General features: G+C 44.9%; 1 protein-coding gene across 3 annotated transcripts; it reads right to left on the reverse strand.

Annotated features, from left to right (window-relative positions):
• Positions 1–1,028: 1,028 nt before the first annotated feature.
• On the reverse strand, positions 1,029–13,458 carry LOC149335283 (uncharacterized). Of its 3 annotated transcripts, none has more exons than XR_016284031.1 (8): positions 13,295–13,458; positions 8,935–9,150; positions 7,865–8,010; positions 4,955–5,057; positions 4,108–4,265; positions 3,927–3,976; positions 3,275–3,368; positions 1,029–1,582 (listed from the first exon to the last, which is right to left on the reverse strand). XR_016284031.1 is itself a non-coding variant. In XM_089551947.1 (8 exons), exons 1-7 carry the CDS (start codon positions 13,350–13,352, stop codon positions 3,356–3,358), a joined length of 744 nt encoding a protein of 247 aa, XP_089408073.1. In that variant the 5' UTR covers positions 13,353–13,458; the 3' UTR covers positions 1,029–1,582; positions 3,330–3,355. The 3 variants fall into 3 exon arrangements, 2 of the variants coding, with proteins under 2 accessions (XP_089408073.1, XP_089408075.1); XM_089551947.1 differs by having other exon boundaries at positions 3,330–3,368; XM_089551949.1 differs by having other exon boundaries at positions 1,029–1,656; positions 3,330–3,368.
• Between the last annotated feature and the right edge of the window lie 1,515 nt (positions 13,459–14,973).

The following is a 14,973-nucleotide window of genomic DNA, read 5'->3' on the forward strand; positions in this document are numbered from 1 at the left end:
GGTTTTATCTGTAAACTCTTAGTGGGTATGAGTGTATGTTTCACTGATCACCCCTTAATAAAAAACTGTAAATAATTCTAAAATAAACACCAACAGGCTGCAGAAAGCCTTTTCTCTCCGCTAGTCAGTGTCGATCAGTCAGAGGAACCACCGGGAACATCAAAGAGCAACATCGGTCAGTTGAAATCAAATGCATGCCTCCGCGAAGTTAGAGCACTCTTCGGAGGATTTGCATTATTTTCATCGCTCGCCGCTGTTTTTAATGACTGTTTCTTTCACTTCGTTAGCAGGAAAACTTGAACTGTGCCAAGAAAGTGGCATATTCCCAATTTCTTGGTTCAAGCTTTTTACCGCAGGTCGAATTTGTATTGTCAGCTTCCTTACCACTGAAACCGCATGTTAATAAAATAGCGCAAAAATTAATACGACACTCTACGGCACACGCCGGACGACTGCCAGTTTTTGTTCCTTGATATCAGCGGCCATGGAAGCCGCAGTTAGGTCGTTTGATTTCGAAATAGTTACGCATGACGTTTGACACAAAAATAAAGCTTGTCTCTTAAAGCTGGTCACAGAAACATGGAAGTTCACAGGCTAAACTTAACTCCGCTTCAGCACTTGTATCTGCTCCCTTGCTGTTTCTGTGGCACTCTTTTGTGCTCATAATTTGCTCTCTCTTTCTCTTCATCATGAACTCTACTCAATGCCTTCCCCACTAAAACTGTGTTTTCGCTGGTTTATTACGTTTTTTCTCTTCGGTCCGAGTTCCCTTTCCTCCTTCTCTGTGCGCGTTCACACATTTTGGCTTTCCAAGTTTCGACTGTGAATCAAGAGAACAAAAGTGTGAACAGCTGGGTTTTCTCGACAATTGCGGCTACCGCTGTGAAACATGTACCCGACTGCCGAAATGTGGCTTTCTTTTTTTTTTTTCGGGCGAAACTACGAAACGTAGTCTGTAAATTCGATACCTAACCGAACACGAAACACTTATTTACATGAGGTACAGCGAGGATACAAAAAGAAACGCATAATTTCAACAAATTTATTCTGCATACCTCGTAAGCAACGGCGCCGTGTGGCACAATGCAGTATGAAATACAGCATTCACCAATAACAAAAATGCAATACAGTAAATCGGGAAAATGTTGTTTACAAATTGCTGCCGGCGAGATATGGCTGCGGGTTTGCATTTCTGGAATGTGACAAAATATCCGAGACAAAATAACGCGCGACAAAATATGAAGTGAATAGAAACTATACAAAATATCTTGAGCCTGAAACTGCAAGAAATGAACTAAGAAAGAGTATTTGTGATAAATGCGCAGCGATACAGCAAGAATAAAGAGACGAGGCCTGCATGCCTTCCTTTTTGTCTGATGCGCATGGCATTCGTATTACTAGTAGGGGCGTCGAACATAAAATCTGGTTCGGTGGAGCTCGTAGCCGCCGACGTCTTCGCCCCAACCCGAAATAAAGCTTGAATCGTGCTCCGCTTGCAGCGCCACTTTTGTACGAAGGCCCGGCCCAGCATTAGGATGAGAGTCCGAGGCACCAGCACGGTACACCAACGCTGTCACCATGCCTGCACGTGCAGAGCCCACCATGTAGCGGAGGTTCACAGGAGTTCTTGGCAACTTACTCGTCACCCGAGGACATCTATGATAAGGAACAGCATGGTGCAATGTGGAAAGTGCTCGCAACAGTGAACAGTGGTATTTAGAGCAAAAGCATTTCATGAATGCTATAAAGCTCCCGGTGAGAGGAGGGACACTTTGTCCTAAAGGGCAACTGCAGCACTTTTTTGAGAATTGCACGATATTCAAGGATTCAAATCCATATTGGCTGTAGGTAAAGCATGCCAAGTGTTTTTGCGCTAGCATTTAAAATAGTTACATAATCGACGATTGAATTTTGCGCTTCTCCTCAATGCACCAGAGGAGTGCAAGGAAACTCAGCGTGACGTCACGGAAGGTATGATTTCAAATCATCGCTGTCGTCAGCCACACCCTGTCCTGACTCGTTAGACGCTGCCAAACAACTCTCGGCAGGGTTTGCCTTTGGTGGCATTGGTTTTTTTTTCCTTCAAAGCAGGCATTTGTGCCTTTGAAATGCACCGATACCTTCGATGACGTCATCATGCGCCCCCCACTTGGCGTTGTGCGCTGCGGAGAAGCTTGAAGGGCGTTCGGATTTTAATCGGCGATTACTTCACTATTTCAAGTGCTAGCCCAAAAAGACTTCGAACGCTTTACCTGCAAGTTTCGCACATTCGACCCTCTTAAGCTCGTTAATTTCTAAAACCTACGCAGTTTCCCTTTAATTCTTACTCCGGCAGGAGTTTTGTGGTTCTGGTAAACAATTAAACGACTTTCACTCTTCTTTTATATCAATAACGTTCGTATAAAACATGAAGTCTCGTGTTGACAACAACTCACAAGCTTTGGGCTGTCATTGGTTAAAAAATTCCCTAGCGTTGACGGAGTGAGGGAAACATTTTCTGTTCAAATAATTAAAATATTGTCACTGACATGAAAGTGTCTGGCAGGTGGAACAAATTAAGTTAAACTGCTAATTCTTACCTGCCCTCGGCACCGCTTTGGTCTGTCTAGAAGGACAATATCGTTTTTTTCTTCTTTTTACTGCTACAATGCTCAGACATTCGCACGGGGTATTCTGTTTGCTGGTTAGTAGGATAAAGGAATGCTGAACTTGGCTACGATGCCCGCTATTTTGAGAGCAGTGTTCCGAGATTGTAAATATGTCCTTTTCATCGACAATCAAAATTAGATAAGCCAGAAAGTTACGCAAAAGCTAGGAAGTGTTGCGACACAATTGGAATTCCCGTAACTGCGCCTGCATGCGGAATCTGCCATGTCCAGTAAATTCAGAAAGTGCAGGCTCTCAGAGCAGTTTGTGCTCTTTTGAGGACTGGGAACTCGCAGTGAGCACTAAAGCTTAGAAACTACGCTTGATGGTTGATCGTATGCTGGCGTGCTGGCGCCATGCACTGGTTGATAATATAACAAACGACCGAATGGGAGGCGGGAAGATTGGCATTGTTTTCATTTAGCTTCTTTGCTTGGTCGAGACTTCCGCAGTTCCGTGCGGTCTACCAAGGGGATAACTTCATAAAAATCACGGAAACGTTGCGTTGTTTCTTGACGCTATAAATCGAGGAAAAGTGCCCAAGTTTCTTTTCAAATTTTTAGCAACGAAGTCATCTTTTCGTACAAAAGAAATCCGGGAAGTGTGCTCGAAGAGATATCTGTCTTACTTGCATGGAATACCTTTTCATTGTAGTTTTAGAATATTGCAGCTGTCTTACTCACGTGTAGAGTGCCACAGGTGTGACGCTTCATGAGAGGTTTCTGTGAAAGATGAAACAAACCAATTAGTGACATATCAAATACCCGCCTATAAAGGCTGCAAGGTAAGTTTGATGCTATGATTTTTTTTTTCTGCTTAAGGGCAGCTTTGGCAAAACAGCATCATGACCGAGCGTATTTTTTTGACTGCGTAAGACGAGGTCGTAGACCCAATTTCTTAGCATTTTACCGAAGAGAAGCAAATCATTAGACAGAGAGAAAGCTTGTATCCATTGTATCACCGGTGGCTATCCGGCGGCAGTGGGGATTGAACTCCGCACCTACTGCATGCGAGTCGGATGCTGAAACCGCTAGACCACCGCTGTGATTAAAAGATATGTTTTCCAAAAGGAATGTGCGTGGCGTACATTTCTATGTATGCCTAGGCTAAGCCCAGAAATTGAAAGGAAAGAGCTCGAGTTCTCCGCATGGTCTTTTCTTAAAGATAAGCCGCAAATGTAAAGACCATAATAAGGATCATTGGAGTAGGCACACACCGAGCACATATCTATATATTAATTTCATTTTTTAGCCAACCTGCAGGTATTCAAAATCTCTTACCTTGCTGAGACACCTCCGGTTGCGTTCTGCGTGTCGCTTGGTTGCCCATACTAGAACAAGAATAAATTAAAAGATCAGGCACACCACATCAACTTATATGAAAATATTCGTGCGAATTTCTACGTCTGCCTATCCACGGTCTTTACGTCCTAGTTGACAGCAACGGGTACCTAACACATACCTCGAAGATGGCGGGGTCGTACTCCTCCACGTAGTCGATAACTGAGTAGCGAATTAACTTTTCTTCCCCACACGACACCAGGCCGACTAGAGGGACGAGCGGACAAGGAATGCGGCTTGCAGGCTGGTCGTCACAGTACGGAGAGACGGCACTGTTTCCTGCACGGCCGTATCTCTATCAGGTTGTTGTATCTGTTTATCAAAGCACTTTTAGTACGCATGCGCTTGGGCTGCTTAAAAGCTTCAGTGCTTGAATGCATCCAGAGTAACCGGTAAATTCACGAGCTATTAATCACTGAAGTACTGAATACTCCACAGAGTACATTAATGTTCATTGTGCATAACAAAGAACAGAAAACAGCATTTTTCAGTACAGTTACTTTCCAGATTACCACAGCGAAAAAACTATTTCCAACCTGCAGGCCAAGTACGATACCACGTGTTAAAACGCAGGGTTTTATGAAAAATGAAATTGGAAAGCCACTTGTTTTATGGAGAGAATAAAGCCACAAAGCAAAACTTCACGTTTGCTTACTTTTAAATAGTTCTGTGCAATATAACAAAGGCCCAAACCGACACACAACAGCATCAGTATGAACGCAACCTCTTAACATTATTCAGTATCGACGTCACTCTTTTTCTTAACGTTCCTAACGTACTACCACGCATGCTACCGGATAGGTAAATCAGTTCTCACATGAAGTACATATGGAGACAGAAGAAGGTGTGTTTTACATTTTATTCTAATTCTCGCTACCTAACTAGCCCTGCCAGTCTGCAGAAAAAGGGAGAACAATTTTGATGGCCGACAATTCCGACGTCAAAGAACTTGCCGCGTTTGTACTCACTGCTCCAGGTGATGCTGTTGGTGCACTGGTAAGTCTCTCCGTTGGCTACGACGGTTACGTCTGTCTCCCATTCCTCTCCGTTGCCGGTTCTCTGTGTCAGCCTCTATTCGAAAAAAAAAAAGCATTGAGGATCTCAAATCTGTGAGGAATACACTAGCCGGATATGGTCCTTCAGTTATTCGTGCGTCAGGTAGTTATGTAACATTGCGTCACTTAAAAGAGCCAGACTTATTTTCCTGCTTTTGGCTAATTTACTCATCACCACATCTTTAAAGAAAATATATGAACGTTACGAAAAAAGTGCAAGCAATGCATACGCAAACTCTTTCCGCATAGCAACGACTGACTAGACAGTGCACAGAATGCCCTTCTCTCCGAAGCTTCCCGCCTTTTCGCAGTGTATTTTTTTTCTCATGGTAACAAGCGGTGATTCCCTACTGCCCCAAAGCTGTATAGTTGTGAACGATTTTGCCACGAGCCCCATCTGCTTGCAGCTACGTGACAGCCATGCTCATCAACTCCGCAACATACCATAGTGGGGTTGGTGTAGGCATAGCGTGCAACTGAATTTTATTTCCACCTAAACAAGGCAAAAGACGAAAAAAAAAAGGTTTCGAAGAACTTTTTCTTTTGCCGTCGTCTGTCTTATTTAGTAGCAGTCATGGGCAGTATCGAAGATACATGTATCTTCGATACTATCTTTCGATACATTTTGTGTATCGGTATTAGGTATCGCGTGCTGAAAACTAGAGTATCGGAGTATCGGTATCGAAAATACATTTTTGGTGTATCGTGTATCTTACGATACTCGATAAAAAAAAAAAAACTGTAAAAGCCCTCGCTCAGGCGGTAGTACAAGACGGGCGGCAGCACCTTCGCTGCTTTTTAGCCAACTCCCAAGCTACCATATCTGGATCGGCGTTTCTGCGCCGTCCGACTGTCCGCCGTCCCATTTCAGTGCGACTGCTCGCACGTGTTCCTAGTTTGCGGTGTACGCCAGCAGCCCTTGCCTACGCGCGGATAAGCAGCAGCTATGGCTGACGAACTTCGGTGTGGCATCTTGGATGGAAAATATTTCACTGTCACGTGTCACGTCGTCTGATGAGGACAAAGTCAAGGCCATGTGCTTATTTTGTAAAACAACAATCAGTGGTGCCTACTCTTCGACTTCGAATTTCAAGCTTCACCTTAAAGGGCAACTGAAGCGGTTTTAGAATTCCATGAGTTTAAGGTTGCCGAATGTGCGAAATGTGCTGGTAAAGCCTGCGAAATCGTTTTGCTCTAGCATTTGAAATGATGGCGTAATCGCCGAATAAAGTCGTCATCGGCGTTCAGGCTTCTCTGAAGTGTACAGCGACGCGCAGAGGCCCCGATAATGACGTCACATATGACGGCACTACGTTTCCAGCGAAGAAAGGGTTATTCCATGGAAGAAAACCGACGCCATCGAAGGTGAAGCTCACAATGCATTGTTTGGCGCCATCTGACGACGCACAGTAGCATGTAGGCGTAAGCAGTGGACATCTGAAGTTTCGGCGATAATGACCTCACCGCCGAGTTTCCTCGCACTCCTCCAACGTAGTGAGGAGAAGCCTGAACATCGTCGTGGTTTTAATCGACGATTATGACACCATTTCGAATGCCAGTGCAAAAATACTTTGCATGCTTTATCTAGAGGCTTCATAGATTCGAATTCTTGAATAACCTCGAATTCTCAAAAAACCGTTTCAGCTTCCCTTTAACACCTTAAGGTACAGTCTTTGACAAAAGTTACCGAGCAACAGGCTTTCGCTTCTCAACCGCATAACGGAGCCTTCAAGGCACCCCTAAAGACTGAAAGGTGTCAGAACATGAGGGCAAGGGCTCATCATACTTTGCACAGAATCAGGGCTTAAGGGCTGCCATCAGTGCTTCGCTGCGCGGCTAAGAAACAAACCACCTGTGCCGGGTTACTTTTGGCAAAGACTGTACGTAAACTTTCATAGGTTTACTGTTTTTAACGCCTTAATATTTTAGATTTTAACTGTCACTTACGGGATGAAACTAGGCGCTGCACATTTCGGCTAAGCGAAAAAAAGAAAGGATAAAATTACGTCGAATTACGTTGTTTGAAATTTTGTTTTAGCCTGATGAGGTCGCTATTCTTTTCATGCAGTTACAACTTTCTGGCAGTTAAGTACCAGTCGCACTCTAGTCAAAACTAACTACATGTATCACGTAAATAAGCTTGGCGCGGGATCAAAGTTCCAGATTAACTAAGCAAGGACGCCCAGGGCATAATACGACGGTGTCTGTTGGATAAGGCACAACTGTGAGTTTTGGGGTACTGCTCCAATATCTTATACGTCCCTGCTGACCAACCACCATTATCTCATATCTGCTTTCTATCTAGAGGCAGATAGATGCCCCTTTGCGAGCAAGCAAGTAATAAGAGGTATCGTTTCATTTCAGCGTGTACATCCCCTGGAGCTGCAAAGTTTCGAAGTGTACAAAGAAGGTTAAAAAAACAACAACCAAAACAACAACATTTCAAGAGACGATACAGTATCGAGTATCTGTATCGAAAATCGATTTCGGTTCTGTATCTTGTATCGGTATCGGAGATACAATTTTCAAAGGTATCGAGTATCGTATCGAAGATACTATTCTGAAGTATATTGCCCAGCCCTGTTTAGTAGAACTTGAATGGCTCCAGGGCCCTATTTCTTCCCTCTTCCGTCTACACGTCTTTTGTTCTGCATTCAAGTAATGCAGAAGGGGATTTGTATACAATTTATCATTTTCTTCATAAAATCAGCAAATTTAGTTTCTCGGCGAGAACAATTCTAGGGGAGGACTTCAGGAGGCTACCATGAATGTTCTATCTAAGCATCACGGAACGCAGGGCAAGGCAAAGAAAGTTAAGTGCACCTTATTGTCTCCAGCGAATCGGATCAGCGAATCAGGCTGGTCGAACACCTTGCGCCCGCCAGCTGTGCGAAACGTCACCGGGAAATATGGGTCGTCCTTCTCAGTGTCCGGTATTCCACCGGTAACTTCCGTCCGCACGGTCCCTCCTGTGAACAGCCAAGAGAGCCCCGAACTTGCATCATTGCGATAAAATATAGAAGTAACATGATACGATTACTGCCTAGGCGCTGGAATCATTTGTTGAGAAGCATACAACAAAGTGCCCACCACTGCTCAATTCGTCTTTTGTTGGAGAAACAAGAGTGAATGAGAAGCTAAAGTTCGAATTGAACCCTGTATAGGGGCCCTTATTTCTTTAATTCTATTTGGTGCACCGCCACATATTGAGTACAGGGCCGCCGCGGTGGCTCAGTGATTATGGCGCCCGGCTCCTGACCCGAAAGATGCGAGTTCGATTCCTGCAGCGGCGGTCTAATTTCATTGGAGGAGAAATTCTAGAAGCCCGTGCGCTGTGCGATGTCAATGCACGAACCCAGGTGGTCAAAATTTCCGGAGCCCTTCACTACGGCGACCCTCATGGCCTGAGTCGCTTTGGGACGTCAAACCTCGATAAACCATAAACAAACATATTGAATACTCTTGCAAATTCTCGCTGATGAGTGAGCAGACAAAACTGCATCCACTAATGCAGGTGAATGCTAGTGAATTTCAGAGAACAAGGAAAATATGTTATCTCAAATACAGCACCAGTTTTTTTCTGCAGCAAACTTCACACGAATGCTCCTAATTCATCTAAGTTCTTCTAATCAGATCTCCCTAGTGGGACGATGGCATCCAGATAGTCCATACACGGCACAGAGGACCGCACAGGAAGATACTAGGAGTAACCACAGCGGAAAGAAAATGAGCGCTCCGAAGAGTATGCCATATGCAGTAACGGGGGGCAGTCGCTTGCTCTTCTTTGCCTATTCAAGGGTGTGCCGTTTGACTATGTTTTTCCACAGCTCCGCCTTTGCCATGAGCTCCGCGTCTATAAAACTGGTCGGTTAACCGGTCGGTTCATAGCTCACCTTGTGACACGTGAAGGACGTCTCTGCCAAAGTCGTACAGTTTTGTGGTGTTGACGCCATGCAACCGACAGGACACGTACAGGTGGTTGCCCGGACCATGTCCCTCGCTGGCGTACGCCACCGTGCATGAGCTAAGACCCTCGTCAAACCACGGCTTGTACATCACATTCATCCTGAAGTAGGAACTCAGAGACGGCGTAGTCGGTGCAACCAGACCTGCGCAAAAGATACACGTCATGTCACTGAGGGTACAGCTGAATTTGCTGCTTCTGAAGATAATGAAGTCAAGGGGCTGTTGGCTGTTGTATGGCTATTGTGAAACTCATGAATCTTGCTTTTAATAAGTCCTTGGGGCTAATTGACCGATTCTGTCTCAGAAACAAAGTATACCTTTTCAGCTGTGGGCGCAACCTCCAGGGCTGCTCGCAGTTTTTGTGCACACCTTAGTAACTCGGCTCACGGACCAGAGCGCACGCATTGAGGTTGTGAAAAGTGCCAGAGAATATCGAAGACGTGGGCTTCTCACAGCAGTATACGATGCCTGCAAAGAAGTCGTTGTTCCGAAAAGAAGGAGGGGCTTTCCGTTTTCAGTTTTTTTTTTACAGTATTTGAATTGAGACGTATTGATAAATAGGGTAGTAGAGGTAATTTGAAGGGCTATGGAATATAATTCACCCTACAGATTATTTATAGTGGCACTAACTCATTATCCTTTCCTTCAGCTCATCATCATGTGGTAATTAATTCGGAAAACGACAGTGTGCTTATCATTGAACGTACTGCTCTAACACGCAACTAAAGAAGCTATTCACACTCGGCTGCTATGCGACATTTAGTGAGCAAGCCAGTCTTAAAGCGCCATAAATTTTTCGTTTGTTTGGAAGAATAGCAACACTGCAGTCGTAACGCTCGAAAGGAACGATGCCACATCCCCATGAAATACCTACGCGCTGCTTTTTACTGCCAGCAAGCTTTGTGCCAGGGTTAGTTGGTTAGGGCCGCGTTTAAATACTATTCTAAGTTTTGTCTGTGGTCTAACCTGGCAACCATGGAGCTTTCATTCAAGCAGCTGCGAAGGTGTACAAGTACTGGTAAGGCGGAAGCGAAAAACAAGCATGTGCTAGCCAAGCGTTGATCATGTGAACCGCCTTCTGCGGGTTCTGGTAGCAGATGTGGAGAAGCGGAGTAGTGGGAAAGATCAAGATGCCTCATATACGAAGCGCATGGTAATCACGTCTTGCGCTGTAGGGGATACGATAACAAAAGTTGAAGTAAGCATGCGAGGATTTGAAAGAAAGGGGAAGGGGCAGCAGGAAAATTCGTTAAGGTTTTACATTGCCATGTTTCAGCGCTGCTGTACGCTTCAGCGTTTAATTCGTTATGTGAACAAATCCGATAATCAAGGGCATAGAGTGGCATGCATCACGTGAGGCAGACAGTACCACTGTGGGGCGTTCTGAGCAAAAAGCATGAACGTCTTTGGAAACAGAGCCAGGCCGCTTTTTCAACTGGTGCTTTGAACTGCACGTTTCATAATACTTTTCTGAGCCCGGCAGCTCTCAAACAGTTCGACCCTTCTTTCTCGGGCAGCTGTCCGCACTGTGCGGAGAAGTCCTCGGACATCTACCACATGGTGCGGGCCTGCCCCTCCAACCCTGTTATCCCCCCTCACTCCGACCCCACCAGGGAAAATTAAAGGCTTTCGCCTTAATAGTCTACAAATTCAACAACTGAACAATATGCTGGCTCCTGGAATGCTATTCCGGTTGCCGTTGTTGTGCGTTAAGCAAAATTGTTGTTGTGCGTTAAGCAACAATTCCTTTTTTCCGAGAACCGTCCGTCAGTGGAACGCTTTGCCTTCTGACGCTGTGGAATGCCCGACTGTCGAATCTTTCTTATCAAAATTGAAGAGCATAAGTTAACTCAATCTAAGCGTTTTTGGTTCCAGCTATTGATATTAATTTGTGGTTGGCATGCTTGTGATTGCTGATGGATCAGCGTATGTCTACCGTTAGTGTTTACCTCCTAAAGCGTGCTATTGATGCCAGTGTTCTTGTGTTATGTGCCAGTGTTGCTTCTATATGCCTGAACAGAGCGAGCTTGTACAAAGCATTTTTCTTTCTTTTTTTCTTTTTTTCTTTTCTTCTCGGTGTTAATCTGCTCAAGCAGGCGGATGACACCACTGTTGTCATTATCATGTCTTGTCGCGCTTTTTTTTTCTTCACAATGTATGCTCACTCGTGCCGAAGGCCTTCTGCGAAGGCTGGCAGCACCTCTGAAATAAATAAAACAAAAATAAAAAGCAGACGTTTGTCTTCTTTTACGATTAGTTCTCAGTCTATTTTTTTTGTTCCCACGCCCTCTATAAATGTACCAAAAATAAACGGCATGGGAGCAGCAGAAATGCGCCGCAATACGGGGAACAATGGAAACACACAATGCACTCACGACAACAGTGAGAAAGTTGTGCCAACAAATGGGAATTGCCGATACGATAAGCGTATTGGTATGGTACTTACGGTGTGGGAAATACCCGCTTTTTCGACACTTCCGCCGGTGATTGTCATTTGCACGGAGTAGCGTAAAATTTATTAATGCGACATCGTTATATGGCTTAGTTCAAGGCCATTTGTCCACCAAACGTGTTTGCAAAAAACGGCATCATCTGACGTCATGAGTAAACGTCGCACCAGGCACGTGACAACCATGTAATATGACGTCATTCTAGTCCCGTGACAACGATGTAATGTCAGACGACGTGACAGCTAAGCTACATGCCGGTTTTAAGAACATACCCCAATCCTCACCCCCTAATCTGTGAATGTTGTTGTGACTAGCTGAAAGAAGGATGAAAAGGAAACTGCACGGGCCTGCCGACTGGCTCGAGCTGAGCCACAACCGCTGCCACGTGCAGATAGAGTTAAAAGAGCACACGCGCGTCGCAACAACAATTTCCTATATCGTGAGCTTTTTTTTTTTTTAAGGCACACCACTGCATATCAACGCCGCCCACTTTTGTTCGTTAAACTTTTCGTCATGTAGTTGGTTATAGTTCATTTCGGATAGTAGCAAGTAATAAAAAATTTCTTTGCCTGCGCTTTGAGGGCAAAGGCAATAACGCATCACCCTCACAGGAAATATATTTCTCAACCCGTGGTTCAAGATTTCAGCTGCACCTTGTTCACTTGCTCAAATCGATAAAAGACGATGATTGCTGACAGGGGAACACTGGTGGGTCCAACTTTTGTGTTGTGCGCATATAGCCTCATTGATGAATGAATTGGGCACTCACTACTAATTTTTTTTCTTCTATGCAACGGTGTCCCCTCTTATTAATTTCGAGATTTCAATCGAAAAAAGGCAGTTCGCCTCCGTGTTTACCGAGAGAATGAATGCGCATCCGGCTATGACAGACTTCCGTATATATCAAACTTCTGTGTCACACGTAGAACGTGCTATCCGCGATTTGAAAACGCGCACGAGCTTGATTTGGTTTAATTTGGTTTATAGGATTTAACGTCCCAAAGCGACTCAGGTCGTTGCGCGGCATTCTTCTCGCCCAGACTCACAGCTGCGGTGAGGCAACTTCGCTTACCCAATGCGCTTGGACTGCTTCAACGTTGGTTTCGAGTGTAGAACTATGGCCGTACTCGAACTACTCCAAACTGCACTGATGTTCGGAGTGTTGTGCACTGCAGTTACTTCCAGGTGCGTAAGAAAATAAGCATAGTTTCTGAGCGATACAGTACAGACAGCATAGGAGACGAACACAATCAGCACGAAGGCTCTTGCCTTCTGTACTGTTTAATGAGCGCATCTGCTCATGTCACTGCAGTGTTGGTCCCTTAAATATGAGCGAACCAGTCAAACCACAAGCTCTTTTCGGTGCGCTTTCGTTGTTAATCTCCAAACCATCGCAAACGCGAATACTGTTCATTCAATAGCGCTGGAAACACGCTTCGAAGAGCGCCAGGTATGGAATTTTACGTGCCCAAGCAATGCCGCGGGCTATGGGACATCACGAGAGCGGGGGTATCCCGATTAATGTCAAAAGGTGCTGCACTAATTCAGCATGTACAAAATCTCAGTGCACTGACTTCTTAGCATTCATACTCCGTCGCGTAGCGGCCGCCGCGGCTGGGATAGTTCCTGCGACTTTATGCTTTACACACGAAAGTCACAGTCACTGTGCCACCGCGGCAGGCTTGGCAATTCCACCGGTACCCGGCGTTCATAGTTCGTTCAGAAACCATGACAAATCGGCAAGAGATGGCAACACACTTCTTCGACATTGCTTGCTGGAGACAGCAACAAGTGAACCAGACTATCCTAACCTAACTTAACAAAAGCCTGTACTTACCGCTCACGGCGAGATACTGGCAGGCGAGAACAAGGCTGACAGTTACGCCAGAGTACATTTTGCGATCCTCTCTCCTTCGGCAATTTCCAGCGATTCTTGCTCATCGACGAGCGCAGACAAACTAAGCCAGCGGCTACGAAAGAAAGAGACCTGTATCTGTTGAATGCCCGACAAACGTCAGGGGAGAGTGGGCAAGAAGATATGGTTGCCGTAGAGATTATCAATCCCCCTCCCAAGACGGCCACGTCAACTAGAGCTCTTGCACATATTATTGTAGCTTCTCATTCATGCTTTCCTTATCTCTGACCTGTGTACACTCCCTACAGATTGCCAGGCCGCCATTCTTGAAAAAATATATGGGTTTCTTGAAATTTTGTGCATTGGTTTTTGAAACAGGAGCACTGGGGCCGAAAAAGAGTGACTAGTTAACAATTTCAAAGCGTCGAATCAAAACGTCAGTCCTCACTACGTTGCTTTCTATACTTTGTCCGATAGGCATCTCACGACTAAAAAAAAAATAGAAAAAAGACTTCGTTTCGCTGGCGTTGCAACGACGCAGATATATCTTATCGATATTGCTCTCGAGCAGGATGACTCATACAGCGGGGAGACTCAGCGCCAAAAGTTATGCAACGCTCTAACGTCTTGTTGGGGGGGTTGGTACAGCCTTAGCAACAGGATGGCGGAGTTAAGAGGCACCTGCTCACTAGCACTCATTCTCTTGTCTAGTCAATACGCGTGTCTATATTTGCGTCAGTGTTTTTGTTCTTGCAGCGCGTTTTCATCTTGGTTCTGATTCAAGTAACTTTCTTCCAGATGGCACAGGCGCAATTTCGGGGCTAATGTTACTTTGGAGCCCTTATCATTCCAGGAGTGTATGACAATGTTTGTATTTGGGTGCCTTGATCATGCCAGGAGAAATTTATACTCTAAACTGATCCAGTGCTCACTACCTAATAGACAGGAAACACAGGAAATAGCACGATAATTAAGGAATAAAGGGTGGAATATAGAGAAGCTAGAAGAATGGGCAGTTCAATGATGGCGCGGTAATACCTGCAGAGTTCAAGTAAAAAGCATTACAGAAAAAAATATCAAAAATTCCAGAATGCAACCACACGTGAGTACTGCTCTGATGTAAAAGCCAAGATTGAAGTGATGCATTCAACATTTTTCTTGATGACCAATCTACCTTGGCCCTGTTTTATGTCAACCGCGGTGAATGCTTATGATAACTCCAGCACATCTATGCTCAAGGTATCATAGGCAAATTAAACGTTGGAAGCACTGCAAGACAAAGGCAATATTTTTTTTTTGTTTGCTCTGACTTCTTTCCAACTTTTACTTCACTCAATCACAGAAAAGTTTTGGCACATTCTATGTCGATCTCCTTCTGCTTTGCCCACAAACACTTTCATTCTCGATCTCTTTCTGCCGTTGCAACGCCTATCGTAATTTCACGAGGACTGTCTTGAAATCACGTGAAAGTGAAAGCATGTGGACACGTTGCCATCCCACAATCAGTGGTCGCCGCAATCGAAGTGCTTAGCTCGGTGAAGCAGACAAGCCCTTCGTCGGTGGATAGAAAAAACCTTTCAGATAGAAACCCGATGAGTCACAAGAACCCTCACGTTGGCAGCATAACGGTATGCATCTTCAATCTTTCTCCTGGCGCCAGT

The sequence above is a fragment of the Amblyomma mixtum genome, chromosome 7 (assembly GCF_055824585.1).
Source record: "Amblyomma mixtum isolate Tamu chromosome 7, ASM5582458v1, whole genome shotgun sequence".
Classification (NCBI taxonomy): Eukaryota; Metazoa; Arthropoda; class Arachnida; order Ixodida; family Ixodidae; genus Amblyomma; species Amblyomma mixtum.

Excerpts from the sequence above, each read along its gene's own strand:
- LOC149335283 (XM_089551947.1), bottom strand. The coding sequence starts at position 13,352 with ATGTACTCTGGCGTAACTGTCAGCCTTGTTCTCGCCTGCCAGTATCTC. Across the intron at positions 8,011-8,934 it reads CGTCCTTCACGTGTCACAAG|GAGGGACCGTGCGGACGGAA; the intron begins GTGAGCTATGAA and ends GGCTGTTCACAG. Across the intron at positions 4,266-4,954 it reads CAACAGCATCACCTGGAGCA|GAAACAGTGCCGTCTCTCCG; the intron begins GTGAGTACAAAC and ends ACGGCCGTGCAG.